This window comes from Aythya fuligula, chromosome 33 (genome assembly GCF_009819795.1).
Source record: "Aythya fuligula isolate bAytFul2 chromosome 33, bAytFul2.pri, whole genome shotgun sequence".
Classification (NCBI taxonomy): Eukaryota; Metazoa; Chordata; class Aves; order Anseriformes; family Anatidae; genus Aythya; species Aythya fuligula.
In genome coordinates, this window is record NC_045591.1 from 516,840 (window position 1) to 532,423 (window position 15,584).

The 15,584-nt window shown below is 55.8% G+C and overlaps 2 protein-coding genes across 2 annotated transcripts in view; one reads left to right on the forward strand and one right to left on the reverse strand.

Annotated features, from left to right (window-relative positions):
* Window positions 1-15,584, reverse strand: part of LOC116500231 (zinc finger protein 208-like) — a 437,615-nt gene that overhangs the window by 189,666 nt on the left and 232,365 nt on the right.
* LOC116500210 (tenascin-X-like) overlaps window positions 1-15,584 on the forward strand; it is a 45,388-nt gene that overhangs the window by 3,958 nt on the left and 25,846 nt on the right. The window contains exons 4-14 of the mRNA XM_032205124.1: window positions 4,700-4,812; window positions 5,617-5,770; window positions 6,768-7,724; window positions 7,801-7,890; window positions 8,070-8,357; window positions 9,112-9,405; window positions 10,178-10,471; window positions 11,884-12,177; window positions 12,433-12,726; window positions 13,701-13,994; window positions 14,247-14,540. Coding sequence (XP_032061015.1) covers window positions 4,700-4,812; window positions 5,617-5,770; window positions 6,768-7,724; window positions 7,801-7,890; window positions 8,070-8,357; window positions 9,112-9,405; window positions 10,178-10,471; window positions 11,884-12,177; window positions 12,433-12,726; window positions 13,701-13,994; window positions 14,247-14,540 — 3,366 coding nt within the window. The remainder of the gene's footprint in view (window positions 1-4,699; window positions 4,813-5,616; window positions 5,771-6,767; window positions 7,725-7,800; window positions 7,891-8,069; window positions 8,358-9,111; window positions 9,406-10,177; window positions 10,472-11,883; window positions 12,178-12,432; window positions 12,727-13,700; window positions 13,995-14,246; window positions 14,541-15,584) is intronic.

Here is a 15,584-nt window from a genome sequence, read left to right on the forward strand (position 1 = left end):
AACCCTGCCCTGCACCTCACACCCCACTGTCCCCCAGGGACCCAGGCGCCTGGGTGTCTCCAGCCCCCACGCAGTGGACCCAAGCCGAGCCTACTCCCCCTGCCCTGTGTCCCGCAGCAACAACAACAACAGCAGTGGGGGGGGGGGGGAACATGGAGAGGGGGGAGCCCAGGGCCAAGCTGAGTCATGGCCCCACCCGGCCCCGTCTGTGGCGCAGCCCCACGGCATGGTCCCACAGCACAGTCCCACAGTCTGCCCCCCTCCACCAGCCCCCCCAGAATAGCCCCATAGCACAGCCCTGCAGCTTGGTCCTACAGCCCCAAGCCTCGGCCCCATAGCAAAGCTCTGCAGTCCCACAGCACTGCAGCACAGCCCCATGGCCCAGCTCTCCCCCCCTCTACCCCTGTCACAGTCTTGCAGCCAAGCCCACAGCGTGGCCCCCAGCGCATGGTGCCCCCTGCCCATGGCTGGTCCCACAGCACAGCCCCATGGCCTGGCCCCACTGCACCACTGCACTGGGGGTGGGACAGGGACAGGCCTAGCAAGCCCCGCTTTGTGTTTGTGCCTCGCTGAGCCAGCACTGCCCTAGGTCCTGGAGCTGTGGGATGGCATTCAGAGCCATGGGGTGGCTGGGGCTGAGGGTACACAGAGGGAGGGGGGATTGCAGTTACTGGGAGCACTGGGAGCCATGGGGCAGGTGGCAGTGAGTTACTAGGAGCATCAGGAGCTGTGGGGCAGGCAGCGCTGGAGTTACTGGGGGCACCAGGGCAAGCTGCACTAGGATACTGGGGCCAGCTTGGCTGGCTATGCTGACATAGTGGCAATGCTAGGACCACTGTGGCTGGCTGTGCTGTGTTACTGGGAGCACTGGGAGCTGTTGGGCAGGCAGGGCTGGGGTTTCTGGGAACACCAGGACAGGCCATGCTAGGATACTGGGAGCACTGGAGCTGGTTGTCATTACTGGGAACACTGGGGCAGGCAGTGCTGGGTTACTGGGAGCACAGGGAGCCCTGGAGCAGGCTGTGCTGGTTTCCTGGGAGCGCTGGGAGCTGTGGACTCCCCCTCCTTTGGCCCCCCCCCACGCGTTGTGTCACCGCTCTGCTATGGCAGCTGGACCCCACATCTGGCCGCGCCGCCCAGATGTTTGGTTGCTGCGGTGACCGCTGCCCGTAAACACATCCCAGGCCCCCCCCGGGGTCCGCCCGATCCCGCCCGGTCCCGCTCATCCCAGGGCCGTGGCCAGGCTGGGGGCCCCGCTCGGAGCAGGGGGGGGGGTCCTGGTTCCCCCAGCCCATGGGGTAACGGGGAGGCGGTGGGGGGCTCAAGGCCCCCCAGTGTCTACCGGACCTCAAGGAGGGGCAGGTGCAGGGGCAGTGCTGGACCCTTCAGTTCTGCTCCAGGTCCAGCCTGGTTCTGCCCCACTCCTGTTCGGGTTCTTGCCCCGTTCCTGTCCCGGGTACATCTCAGCTGAACCCGGTGCTGTCCAGTGTCCAGCCCGCTTCTGCCCCGGGTCCGGCGGCACCTGCGGTGGGGCCGCGCCGTGAGCTCAGCGCTGGCGGAGCGCCCGGCTTGGGGCTATGAAAGGGACGGAGCCGCCCCGCTCCTCCGGCACTGCTGCACCCGCCGCCCGCCGTGCCGGGACAAACTGAACCGAACCGAACTGGGTGAGCTGGGCTAAAGCTGGCTGAGCCGAACTGAAGCGGGCCAAGCTGAGCAGAACCGGGCTGAGCTAAACCAGGCTGCGCTGCGCTGCACTGAGCTGGGCTGGGTTGAGCTGAGCGGAGTTGAGCCGAACTGGGCTGAGCAGAACCAGTGGGCCCCAACTGGGCACAACTGGGCCCAACTGGGCCGGGCTGAACCCTACTGGGCCAGCCCCACCCCCAGCTCCCAATTGGCCGGGTCCCAACCCCCCTGTGCTGCAGCCACAGCTGCTGCAACTACCTGAGAGCAGCAGCGGCACCGGGCAGGTACCATGGGACAGGGTCATAGAGCGGCCAGAGGGGCTGGTAGGGTCTGGTGCTGCAGGCATTACTGGTGTTACTGGCATTACTGGTGTTACTGGCATTACTGGTGTTACTGGCATTACTGGTGTTCCTGGAGTAGCTGGAGTTACTGGAGTAATTGGCATTGCTGGTGCTGTTGGCGTTGCTGGTGTTACTGGAGTAATTGGCATTGCTGGTGCTGCTGGTGTTGCTGGTGTTACTGGAGTAATTGGCATTGCTGGTGCTGCTGGTGTTGCTGGCGTTACTGGACTAATTGCATTTGCTGGTGCCGCTGGAGCTACTGGAATCGCTGGAGCTATTGGAATTGCAGGAGTTACTGGAATTATTGGCATCACTGGCGTTGCTGGCACTGCTGGTGTTACTGGAGTTACTAATGCTGTAGGTGTTGCTGGCGTTACTGGAGTTCATGATGTTACTGGTGTTGCTGGGTTGTTGGAGGGTGGGGTCACTGGCATTTGCTGGTGGTTACTGGTGTTATTGGAGTTACTAGGCACTGGAGGAATGAAGCTACTGGAGTCAGTGGAAACTGTGGCAGTACTGGTGGCAGTACTGGTGCACACAGCTCACTCCAAGACCTGGGGCCACCCCACAGCCGCCAGCTCCCAGCTCCCCGAGGCCTCCATGGGGCAATAGGGCCCTCAGGGTCTGGGAGGCCAGGGAGTGACACCACGGCTGTGGGGCAGTGATGGTGTGGGTGGGTGTCGTGGGTCGTGGGTGCAATGGAGCAGTGCCATGAATGGGTAATGGGTGCTGTGGTCATTGGTGCTGTGGGTGGCCGCTGTGGGTGGCACAGGTCAGAGCTGTGGGGCAGTGCTGCCGTGGGTGCTATGGATGAGTGCTGTGGTCTGCAGGTGCCACGGGTGGGTGCTGCCATGGGCGTATGTGAGGGGTGGAAGTCATTTCTGTTTCCGTGCGTGGGTTCCCCTGGATGCCCCTGGTCTGGGTGGCTGCTTGGGTGCCATGTGTCCCCCGTGGGTGTCCCTCTGCCCTGTATGGGTGTCCTTGTGTCCCATGTGTGTCTTCCATGGGTGCTGTGGGCATCCACATGTCCCTGCAGGTGTCTGTGAGTCCCATGTTTTCCCCACGCATCCCCGTGGGCATCCGTGGGTCTACTCGGGTGTCCACATGCGACCCCGTGCTCCCCCGTGGGTGCCATCCATCCCCTCCCTGCAGGATCATGTGCCTGGGGCTGCCACTACTGCTGCTGGTGTTGACACTGCGAAGGGTGCAGGGGGGGGTAGGACCCCCCCCTGGACCCCCACCTGGCTCCCCAGAGCTCTCCTGTGGGGCTGCAGCACTGGAGGCAGTGCTGGGGCGCCTGCGGGAGCTGGAGGGAGAAGTGCGGGCGCTGCAGGGACAGTGCGGGGACAACGGGGGGCCCCAGGCCGGCACCGGTATGGGGATGGGGATAGGGAGGGTGGGGGGATATGGGGGGCATATGGAGGTGTGGGGGGGCATGGGAGAGTGTGGGGGACATGATGGGGGGGAGCATGGGGGATAGGGACATGGGGGACATGTTTGGAGACACTGGGGGTATGGGTGGGACCTAGGGGGGAAGCATGGGGGATATGTTTGGGGACTTGGGGGATATGGGGGGGAGCATGGGGGATAGGGACATGAGGGATATGTTTGGGGGCATGGGGAATATGGGAGAACGTGGGGGGGACCATGGGAGATATGCAGGGGACGGGGGACATGGAGTATAGGATGGTACAGGGGAATGTGGGGGAAATTAAGAATGTGGGGGGGTGGACGAGGGGAACGGGGGTGGGATATGAGGGGGCATGGGGGACGGGGAGGTTTGGGGGGACATAAATGGGGGGATATGGGGGGCTTATGAAGGAATATGGGGGATGTAGGGGGTGGAATGACTGGGGTTACGTGGGGCACATGGGGACCGGGGAGACAGTGCACATCCCTGCAGGGCGCACGGCAGCGCGGGGACTGTGCAGCACCCCTGAGGCAGGGGGCTGCGGGTGCAGGTGCCGGCTGGGGGAGGATGGGGGGGGCCTTCCCTGCCCCGAGCCCCGATGCCCCCTCGACTGCAGTGACCAGGGCCGCTGCCGGGCTGGCCGCTGCCACTGCTTTGCCGGCTTCACCGGGCCATCCTGTGCTACACCTGCCTGCCCCCCCGGCCGTGGTGGACCCCACTGCACCCTCGGTACGTCTCCAGGTGGCCCCATATGTCCCCAAGCATCCCCACTGCCCCCCAGCTTCCTCATCCAAACCTTTCCCCCCCCTCCAGCCATGTTGGGTCCTGATGCCCCACATCAGTGTATCCCTGACTGTCCCCCAGTATCTCCTGCTGTTCCGTAATGCTCACTCTGTGTCCCCATCCCAGTGCTCTTGGTTGGCCCCCACAGAGTGCCCTGGGGTCCTCAGTGCTTCTGGTTTCACTCCCAGCCCCTCCTCAGAGTCCCCCACTGCTTTGGGTGTCCCCATGACCCTGGGGGTGTCCACAATCCCAGTGTCCCCATGGCTTGGGCACTCTTGTTCCTTGGGCACTCCTTCCACGTCCTTGTGGTTGTCCCCATCCCCTTGGTGCCCTGTCCTGTGGTGTCCCCAGGGTGTCCCCACTCCATGGGTGCCCCATCCCCAGGTGTCCTCATGTTGTTCCCAACCTGTGGTTGCCCCATCCTGGGGTGCCCCAGAGCATCCCTGTGGTGGCACCTCCCAAAAGGGCTGTGTCCCTGCAGAGATCCCCGCAGTGACACCACGTTTGACTGCACGCAACCAGACATCCTTCCGTGTGAGCTGGCCTCGGCCGAGCATGCCCGTGGATGGCTACCAGGTGGCCCTCATCCCCATGGTAAGATGGGGACGGGGACAGGGACTGGGATGCATCCCCAGCAGAGCAGTATCCCCAGTGTGGTAGTATAGCTCCAACATGTCTTCAATGTGTCCCTTGTCCCCAGGATGAGTTGGTGTCCGGAGCCATCTGCTTCTAGCCCTTCTGGGGACACCTCGGTAGTGTCCTTGTTTTATCCCCAACATGTCCCCAATGTGCCTGTTGTCTTCACACCAAGCCAAGGGCCAGGTCACCACGCTGCTTTGTGGCTCGGGCATGGGGACATCTCTTCTTTGTGTCCCCTGTGCCCTGGGTGAGCCACAGTGGTGTCACCCATCTGTTGTCTGTCCCAAAAACATCTGTTGTCCATAGGATAAGCCAATAGCTGTGGCCACCCTTCTGCTGCCTGGCTTGGGAATGGTGATGTGTCCCCAGCACGGTGTCCCCAGGGTGTCCCCAGCATGCCCAATATCCCCAGGACGAGCTGCAATGATCTGCCTGCAGCCCTGCTTAGGGACTGGGACATATCCCCGCTGTGGTGTCACCAGTGTGTCCCCAGTAGCCCCCCATGAGGTTCCCCAACATGTCCCCCAGCCTCAGGACAAATAATTATATGCTGCCACCTACCTGGCTCAGGGATAAGGTGTCCTCACCACTGTCTCCACTGCGTCCCAACTTCGGTGCCCTCAATATGTCCCCAGTGTGACTCTAAGACATTCTCCAACTCCAGGAGAAGCCATTGTGGCCACCTGCCAGCTGCCTGGCTCAGAAACAGGTCCCACTTCAGTGTCCCCAACGTGTCCTTGACATGTCCTCTCTCCCCAGGATGAACCAGAAGCAATGGCCACCCACGAACTGCCTGGCTCTGCTGTCACCTTCGAGGTGACAGGGCTGGTGCCTGGAAGCGCCTTCGAGCTCTTCATCCAGGCCCAGCGGGACCAGCACCTCGGGATGCCTGGCACCCTGCGCGTCCGCACCTGTACGTGCCACCTGGCCTGGAAGGGCTGGGGACTGGGACAGGCATGGGGACAGTAATGGGGACAGCATGGGCATGGGGATGTCATGGGCACAGGGGTGAGGACAAGGGTTGGGGGTGGGACAGGGGTAGGGAGAGCATGGCCTTGGTGGCTGGGACAACATGGGGATGGGAACAGCATGTGGGTGGAGGCAGGAACAATGCATGGATGGGGACAACATTCGGCACAGGGACAGGAACAGTTGCACAAGGACAGACATGGGGACAGGGATGATGCAGGCACAGTAATGGGGACAGTATGCGCATGGGGATTGGGTGAGGACAGGGATGGTGTGGGGGACAAGCATGGACATGGGGATGGGGAGGGCATCAGGATGGGAATTGTACAGGAGCGGGGACAGGAACGAGGATGTCACAGCCACAGGGATGGGGACAGAGACAGGCATGGGGGTAGGGTTGGGGATGGAGGCAGATATGGGACAGGGATGGTGACTGGGATGGGAATGGGTACAGGGGTGGTGCCTGCAGCCTCTGTCTGTCCCCATGTGTCTTTATGTCCCTATGGCTCTGCGGGTCCACGTTGCGTCTGTCTGCCCAGAGGAGGTCTGTGTGTCACTGTGGGTCCGTGTGTCCCCCCAGGCCTGTCCATCTGCGTCTGCCCCAATGGATCCATGTGACCCCAGTATATCCCCACGTGTCCCCATGGGCCCACGTATCCCCACATCTACTGGTGCCTCCCTGTGCGTCCCTCTGTGCCCTGGGTCCAGATGTTTCCAGTCTGCCCCCACGAGTCTGTCTGTCCCAGTCCGTCCCCATGAGTCTGGGGGTTCCCAGTCTCTCTCTGTGGTCCCAGATGTCCACAGTCTGCCCCTTTGTGTCCATGTGTCCTAGTCTGTTCCCATGTCCATCCACCCCTGTGTCCCTCTGTGGGTCCCTGGGTTGTGGCAGATGGGGGCTATTGAGGTCAGGCTGCTGACCCTGATCCCCTTTGCTCTCACAGTGATTGCCCAGCCCCTGCCCACCCACGGGGGGCCCCTGGGGTCCCCTACATTCCTGGCATCTCCAGTGGCCCCAGCATCACCATCAGCCCGAGGGTCTCCAGCATCCCCACGGTCCCCAGTGTCACCAGCATCCCCAGGGTCACCAGGGTCCCTGGGATCCCCGGCATCACCAGTATCACCGGATGCATCCCTGGTCTTACCAGGGTCCTTGGGGTCACCAGCGTCCCCAACATCTCCAAGGTCACCGGGATCCCCAGCATCTCCAGGGTCCCCGAGGTCACCAGCATCCCCGAGGTCTCCAGTGTCACCAGTGTCCCCGGCATCACCAGCTTCCCCTGAATCTTCATGGTCACCAGTGTCCCCAAGGTCCCCAGAGGCACCAGCATCCCCAGTATCCCCAAGGTCACCTGCATTTCCACGGTCCCCAGCATCACCAAAGTCCCCGGTCTCCCCAGCATCTCCCATGTCCCCAGTGCTCCCAGGTGTTCCATCTCTGCATGACCTGGGGGCTAAGCTCTCATCCTACAACGGGTCATTGCTGCAGCGCCTGGAGAGCCACCTCCGGGCCACGGCCTTCCCTCTCCGGGGTAACCAGACAGTGCCTGCAGTGGCCCGAGCCATCCTCTCCTACCTGCTTCGCCGCAGCCCAGCCTCGCTGCGCTACCAGTTCCTCCGCCAACTCCACCAAAGTCCCCACCCCAAGCCCCAGCTTATGCCAGGGGCTGCCGGAGAGGCCCTTGTGGACCTGGATGGGCTGCGGGGCCACTCAGAGACTGTGGTGATCCGCTACCGGCCCCTGGGGGAGCTGGAGGGGGCTGAGGGGGAGCTGCAGGTGCCAGGGGACACAGCAGTGGCCCGGGTGCCAGGGCTGGTGCCAGGGGCCATGTACCGGGTGGAGGTGCATGGCGTGGTGCAGGGGCGCATCTCCAAGTCCTACACATCCCTGGTGACTGCAGGTGGGTGACAGGGACAGGGGTGGGGACAGCATTGCATGGGAGCATCTAATAACTCACACTGCTCTCTTGGTTGCAGGGGTAGGTGGCACCAGTGAGCCCCCGATAGACTGGGAGCAGCTGTATGAGATGGAGCTGACTGAGCCTCAAGGTGCCATGGCCAAAGCAGGTACCCCCAAGTGATTCCTGGCAGCACTGGGGAAAACCCAGGTGTTCAGGCTCCCTAGCTCTTGGTATCCAAGTTGGGTGTGGTTGGAAGGAAGGAAAAAAGGAAGGACAGATGGAACGATGAATGGATGGACACACAGATAGATGTTTATGTCTTGCACTGTGCCACCACCATTGCAGCCCCGTCAGAGGAGGAACCACCACAGCGGCCTCGTTTGGGCGAGCTCACGGCCTCCCACGTGACACCCACCACCGTCCAGCTGGAATGGAATGTCCTTGAAGGCACTTTTGACTCCTTCACGGTGCAGTACAGGGATGCACAAGGCCAGCCACAGGCACTTGCTGTGGACGGTGGGTCCCGCACAGTGACTGTTCCTGGGCTGTTGCCTTCCCGCCGCTACAAGTTCAATCTGTACGGGGTGTGGGGGCGGAAACGTATTGGTCTTATCTCCACTGATGCCATCACAGGTGAGGGCTGCTGCATGCTCCATCCGTGTTCCCTGTGGACCTCCATGTGGGGTCCTTGACCTTGAGAGATATAGGAACAGCCTTTGGCTTTGGCTAGTGTGCATGCAGGGTCCAAGGGATGGAGAGGTTTGTATGAAAGGATGGATGATTAGATGATTATGTGACTGGCTGATTAGATGGTAGATAAATTGATAATTGGGTGGATAGTGGGACAGGTGGTTGGGATTGAATGGAAGGATTACTGGATGGATGGGAAAATGGGTGGGTGGACTGATGAATGGATGGATAGACAAATGGAACCATAGATGGGTGAAAGCATGTGTGTTTGGATGAATAGTCAGATTGCTTAATGAATGACTAGAAGGATGGTTACATGCTTAGTTATTTGTGTTCAAGTATCCATGAACACAAGAACACATGAAACAATATGTGAGGGAGAAGAGGCATGGAAAGGTGGTGGATGGTTGGATGGAAGGATACAAGGATAGGTGGAAAGACTAATAGTTGGATGGATGGACTCAAATACAAATTTGTGGAAGGCTGGCAGGCTGGATTAACTGGCAAAAGATAATTAGATGGATGACATTGGGAAAACGAATGGAAGAATGGGAAGATGGATAGATGGGTGAGCTGAGTGATGGGTGGGTGATTAGATGGATGGATGCACATATAAATTAATAGGTGCATGGATGAGTAGATAGAAGAAAGGGTGCTTGTCCCCTGTGTACCCTGTATTCTGCTGTCCCTATTACAGCCCCAGCACTCCCAAAGGAGGACCTACCATCCCAGCCACGCCTGGGTGAGCTCACAGCCTCCCATGTAACCCCCGACTCCATCCAGCTGGAATGGAGCGTCCCCAAGGGCACCTTTGACTCCTTCGCAGTGCAGTACAGGGATGCACAAGGCCAGCTGCAGGTACTGCCTGTGGATGGTGGTTCCCGCACAGTGACTGTACCAGGGCTGTCACCGTCTCACCGCTACAAGTTCAACCTGTATGGGATGTGGGGGCGGAAACGTGTGGGCCCCATCTCCACTGATGCTGTCACAGGTGAGGGCTGCTGTATGCCATGTCCTTGTCCCTTACACACTGTGGTTTTAGAGAAAAGTGGGAGCAAGGGCGGGGTCCATCCAGGGTCCTTGGCCCATTTAGGAAATGGGTGTATCTCTTGGGTTGTGCCTGGTGAATGGATGAAGGAATGCAGGAATGGAATGATGGGTGCAAGGAAAGTTGCAGATGCGGGGATACTTCTTTTGGCAGTATCCCTGGTTAAGTGGCAGAAAAGGCAAAAGGCTGGATTTTTGGAAGGATGTTTGGTTGTGAATGTTTTCTGTAAGAGTGGATATATTTCTAGGTGGGTGGGTATGTGGATGGTTGGAGGGATGGACCTAGGTTTGGGTGGATAGAGAACTGGAGAAATATCTGATCAAATAGTGGAATGAGAAACATTCTGATTAATTGGTGGAAGAAGGGAGTGGTGAGCAGAGAGCTAAACGAAAGTGTAAATCACTGACTGTTTGCTTGCATGTTTGGTGAAGATCCTTGTTATCTGATTACTGGGATGAATGGCTGGAGATATGGATGAGAAGTGTGGGTAGATGGCTGGAAAAGTGGTTTGTTTATAGTTGTAAGAATGGGTCAAAGTACAGGTGGCTAGATGTACCTGAGGTAATAGTTGGAAGGCTGCTGCGTTGTGTCTAAGGGTGTATGGAAGGAAGGCTGCGTAACAGACTGATGGACAATTGCATTGGTGGATGGATGAATGGATGTCTAGGTGGACTGATGGGGTGATATGTATGCCCAGTATTGTGCTGTGTTGCAGATGCAGTCATACCAGAGGAGCAACCACCATCTGAGCCACGCTTGGGCGACCTCACTGCCTCCCACGTCACCCCTGACTCCGTCCAACTGGAATGGAGCATCCCTGAGGGCACCTTTGACTCCTTTGTCGTGCAGTACCGGGATGAGCAAGGCCAACCACAGCTTCTGCCCGTGGATGGAGATTCCCGCACAGTGACCGTGCCAGGGCTGTCACCATCGCGCCGCTACAAGTTCAACCTGTATGGGATGTGGGGGCGGAAACGTGTGGGCCCCATCTCCACTGATGCTGTCACAGGTGAGGGCTGCTGTTTGCTGCACTTGCATCCCCTTGTGAGCCCTGGGTTTGGATCAGTGCAGGAGCTAGGCAAGGTTCTGGAATGAATCTCTTGAGACTTGTGGGAAAACAAAACATCTCTTGGGTGCTGAATACAATGAAGGGATGGAGGTATCGGAACATGCAGTGTTGTAGTGATGAATGGATAAATGGATGGATGGACGGACGGATGGATGGACAAATGTGTGTCTAGTTTACTGGCTGAAGAGATGGAGGGATGGATGGTAGGTCTGATGGGTAGTTCAGTGGAGACATGAATGGATGATGACAGATGGATAAACTGATGAATGGATGGGCATTTTGATAAGTTTGTGACTGATTCATGCACTGAATGCTAGCTTGAAAGACTGGATGTCTGCATGGTTAGATGAGAGGATGGAAGGGTGTATGGCTGGAGGGATGGTGTAACAGTGTGCTAGATGTCTGGTTGGTTGGAGGATTAGATGAAAGGCTAGATAGTAGTCTTATGAGAGAATTAGGATTCTCCTATGAAGAGAGGCTGAGAGAGCTGAGGCTGCTCAGCCTGAAGAAGAGAAGGCTCTGGGGAAACCTTATTGTAGTTTTTCAAAACTTAAAGAGGACTTATAAAAAGATGGAGAGCAACTTTTTGCTTGAGTAGATAATCATAGGACAAGGGGGAATTATTCTAAACTAAAAGAGGAGAGATTTAGATTAGTGGATAGGATGAAATTCTTCTCTCAGCGGGTGGTGAGGCTCTGGAACAGGTTGCCCAGAGAGGTTGTGGATACCCCAGTGTTCAAGACCAAGTTAGATGAGGCCCTGAGCAGCCTGATCTACTGGGTGGCATCTCTGCCCATGGCAGGGAGGTTGGAACTAGATGATTTTGAGGTCCTTTCCAACCCAAGCTGTTCTGTGACTCTGTGATTCTATGAAAGGTTGGAGCTGATGAGCATTTGATGTTCTTTTCAAAGTGGCTGTTTGACAATTTGATGATGATTCAATGATTCACTGATTAATGGAGTAAGAAAAACCTGGATGAACATATGGAGCAGCAGGCAAAGTGCTAGATCATGGACTCTTTGTTTGATGGGTCAAATCAGGGTGCTTGTTGACTGGATGATTATCTGGATGAATGTCTGGACCGATGGCTGAATAGAAGGGTGGATGGATGGTTGGAAATGGATTTTTTTTTGTTGTTGTTGTGGTTACAAGTACGGATAAAGGGATGGGTGTGTGGATGTTTAGATGTATTGACAGTTGGGGGAATGTTGAGTGGAGGATAATGGTGTATGAATGGATGTTAAGTCAGTAAACTGGTGGAGAGTTCCATGGAAGGCTGAAAGGAAAACTGGAAGTTTGGACAAAAGGAATGGAGCATGTTTATGGCATGCATTATGTCCTGTATGTTGCAGCTGAAGTCAAGCCGAAAAAGAAACCACCATCTGAACCACGCCTGGGCGAGCTCGCAGCCTCCCACATCACCCCCAGTTCTGTACAGTTGGAATGGAGCATCCCAGAAGGCACCTTTGACTCCTTCACAGTGCAGTACAAGGATGTCCAAGGCCTGCCACAGGTGCTGCCTGTGGATGGTAGTTCCCGCACAGTGACTGTGTCAGGGCTGTCACCATCGCGCCGCTACAAGTTCAACCTGTATGGGATGTGGGGGCGGAAACGTGTGGGCCCCATCTCCACTGATGCTGTCACAGGTGAGGGTTCCTGCGTTCTGTGTCGATGTCCTTGGATGCCTTGGTTTGGATTCTCAATGGGAGCAGAGGTAAGCTGCTTCCAAAGTCCATGGCATTTCTGGGAAACAGGTGCATTTCTTGTGTGGTACCAGGGTAGTGGATGGAGGGATGGAATCATAAATTGATAGATAGTTGTATGGATGAGTGAAGGGAAGACTAGGTGGATGGATGGATTGAGAAATGTTTATGCCCTGCAATGTGTCCTCCCTGTTGCAGCTGCAGTAGAGCCGGAAAAGGAACCACTATCCGAGCCAAGTCTGGGTGACCTCACAACCTCCCACATCACCCCTGACTCAGTCCAGCTAGAATGGAGCATCCCCGAGGGCTCCTTTGACTCCTTTGTGGTGCAGTACAAGGATGCACAGGGGCAGCCACAGGTTCTGCCTGTGGACAGAGATTCCCGCACAGTGACCGTGCCAGGGCTGTCACCATCGCGTCGCTACAAGTTCAACCTGTATGGGATGTGGGGGCGGAAACGTGTGGGCCCTGTCTCCACTGATGCTGTCACAGGTGAGGACAAGTTTTGTCAAGTCCACTCTCCCTGTGTGCTGTGTCTGGCTTAAGTCAGGAAGCTTGCGAGGGCCTGTGGTGGGTTCTTTCTGCTCTGCGGGAAATGGGAGCATGGCTTGGTCACTGTCTGGGGAATGGATGAATGGCTGAGTGTCAGCCATCTTGGAGAGAAGGAGGGATAGATAAGTAGTCATATGTTTAGATAGATATCTAGATGTTTGGATGGACAAAAGTCTGCATATATGTATGCGTTTGGCTTGTTGGATGGCCGATTATCATCTGTGTTGCTTTTTGGATAAAGGAGTGGAGAGAAGAATAAATTAATTTTGAGTTCATTGAACGGATGGAATACTGGGTAGAAACAAGGTCTTGTCCATGTAAAGAGGAATCCAAAATGGGTGGTTGGATGAATGGAAAATAGAATGGTTAGATGGAAAACCATATGAATGGATGCTTGGAAGATAGGATGGAGAAGGGAATGAATACATGGACTGAGAGTCAGATGGACAAATGACTGGATGGATGGATAGATGGATGGATGGATGGATGGATGGACGGATGGATGGACAGATGTTCATGCAAACAGGTGTATTAAAGGAAAGAGAAATGACTGGTTGGTTGAAGTTTCTTGGCAGTTGGATAATTCTACTGATGAATGTATGGACACATGGGTGAATAGAAGAATGGATGGACAGCAGGATGGATGAAGATGCTTCAATGTTTACATGGACAGCTTCTGTAGATGATGACTGCATAGATAAAGAGTTCAGAGATAGTCAGATTATTTGTTTAATTTACGGATGGAAGGATAGATTGTTGAGCAAACCAATGGAAAGGTGGAGGGATGAAGGGAGGTGAAAGGGAGAAAGAAAGAGAAGAAGAGAAGAAGGGAAGAAGGAAGGGGGGGAGAGAGGAAAGAAGGAAGATATGGAAGGACTCAGGGAATAGACTACTTTGTACCGTCTGCATTGCAGCTGCAGTAGAGCCAGAAAAGGAACCACTATCCGAGCCACGTCTAGGGGAATTCAGAGCCTCCCACGTCACCCCTGACTCAGTCCAGCTGGAATGGAGCATCCCCGAGGGCACCTTTGAGTCCTTCACGGTGCAGTACAAGGATGCACAAGGCCAGCCACAGGTGCTGCCTGTGGAAGGAGATTCCCGCACAGTGACCGTGCCAGGGCTGTCACCATCGCGCCGCTACAAGTTCAACCTGTATGGGATGTGGGGGCGGAAACGTGTGGGCCCCATCTCCACTGATGCTGTCACAGGTGAGGGCTCCTGCGTTCTATGTCCATGTTTTGGATGCCTTGATTTGTATTCTCAATGGGAGCAGAGGTAAGCTGCTTCCAAAGTCCTTGGTACTTCTGGGAAACAGGTGCATTTCTGTGTAGTACCTGGGTAGTGGATGGAGGGTTGGAATACTAAACTGATAGATAGTTGTATGGATGAGTGAAGGGAAGACTAGGTGGATGGAAGATTGAGAAATGTTTATGCCCTGCAATGTGTCCTCCATGTTGCAGCTGCAGTAGAGCCGGAAATAGAACCACCATCTGAACCACGTCTGGGTGACCTCACAGCCTCCCACGTCACCCCTGACTCAGTCCAGCTGGAATGGAGTGTCCCTGAGGGCACCTTTGACTCCTTTGTGGTGCAGTACAAGGATGCACAGGGGCAGCCACAGGTGCTGCCTGTGGACAGAGATTCCCGCACAGTGACCGTTCCAGGGCTGTCACCATCGCGTCGCTACAAGTTCAACCTGTATGGGATGTGGGGTCGAAAACGTGTGGGCCCTGTCTCCACTGATGCTGTCACAGGTGAGGACAAGTTTTGTCAAGTCCACTCTCCCTGTGTGCCGTGTGTGGCTTAAGTCAGGAAGCTTGCGAGGTCCTGTAGTTTGTTCTTTCTGCTTTGTGGGAAATGGGAACATGTTTTGATCACTGTCTGGAGAATGGATGAATGGCTGAGTGTCAGCCATCTTGGAGAGAAGGAGGGATAGATCAGTAGTCATATGTTTAGATAGATGTCTAGATGTTTGGATGGACAAAATTCTGGATTTTTGTCTGCCTCTTTGGCTTGTTGGATGGTGGGTTTATTAGCCTTGCAATAAAGAGTTGATCCGAGATAGCTAGCATCGTTTCTACAAGGGTAAATCAGGCCTGAGCAATCTGATGGTCTCTGTGATGGTGTGACTGCATCAGCTGACAGGGTAAGACAGACTGATGTCATCTGTATGCCATGCCCATGTCCCTTTCACACCTTTTTTTGGAACTGGGTGGGAGTGGGGGCAGTGACCTTCCAGGGTTCTTGGTCCTTCTGGGAAATGGGTGCACAGCTAGTGTGATGCCTGTTGAATGCGGCATGAAGGATGGAGGGACATGGGACAGTGAAGTTACGGATATGGAAATACTCCTTTTTGGCATGATCACCAGTTAAGTGGCAGAAAGGGTGAAAGGATGTTTTTTCGGTTGGTTGTTTCATAGTGGATGTCTGTCCGTAAGAGTGAGTATATTTTTTGGTATGTGTGTGGGTGGTGGGTGGATCAATGGATAAATGGATTGATGGATGGCTGGAAAAAAGGGATAGTGAATGGAAGACGGAACATGAAGTAAAATATGATTAGATGGATGAATGGGTGAACTTAGGTTTGGATGGATGAAGGATTGGAAAAATGGATGACAGGTTTACTGGGGTAAGAAATATTTCTATGAACAAGTGGAAGAAGGGAGCAGCGGGCAAAGAGCTAAATGACTAGTTGCTTGGATTGTTGGTGAAGGTTCTTGATGACTGAAGGTTTAGATGGATGGATGGATGGATGAACAGAAGGGTGAGAGGATGGTTGGAAGTGTGGCCTCTTGTGG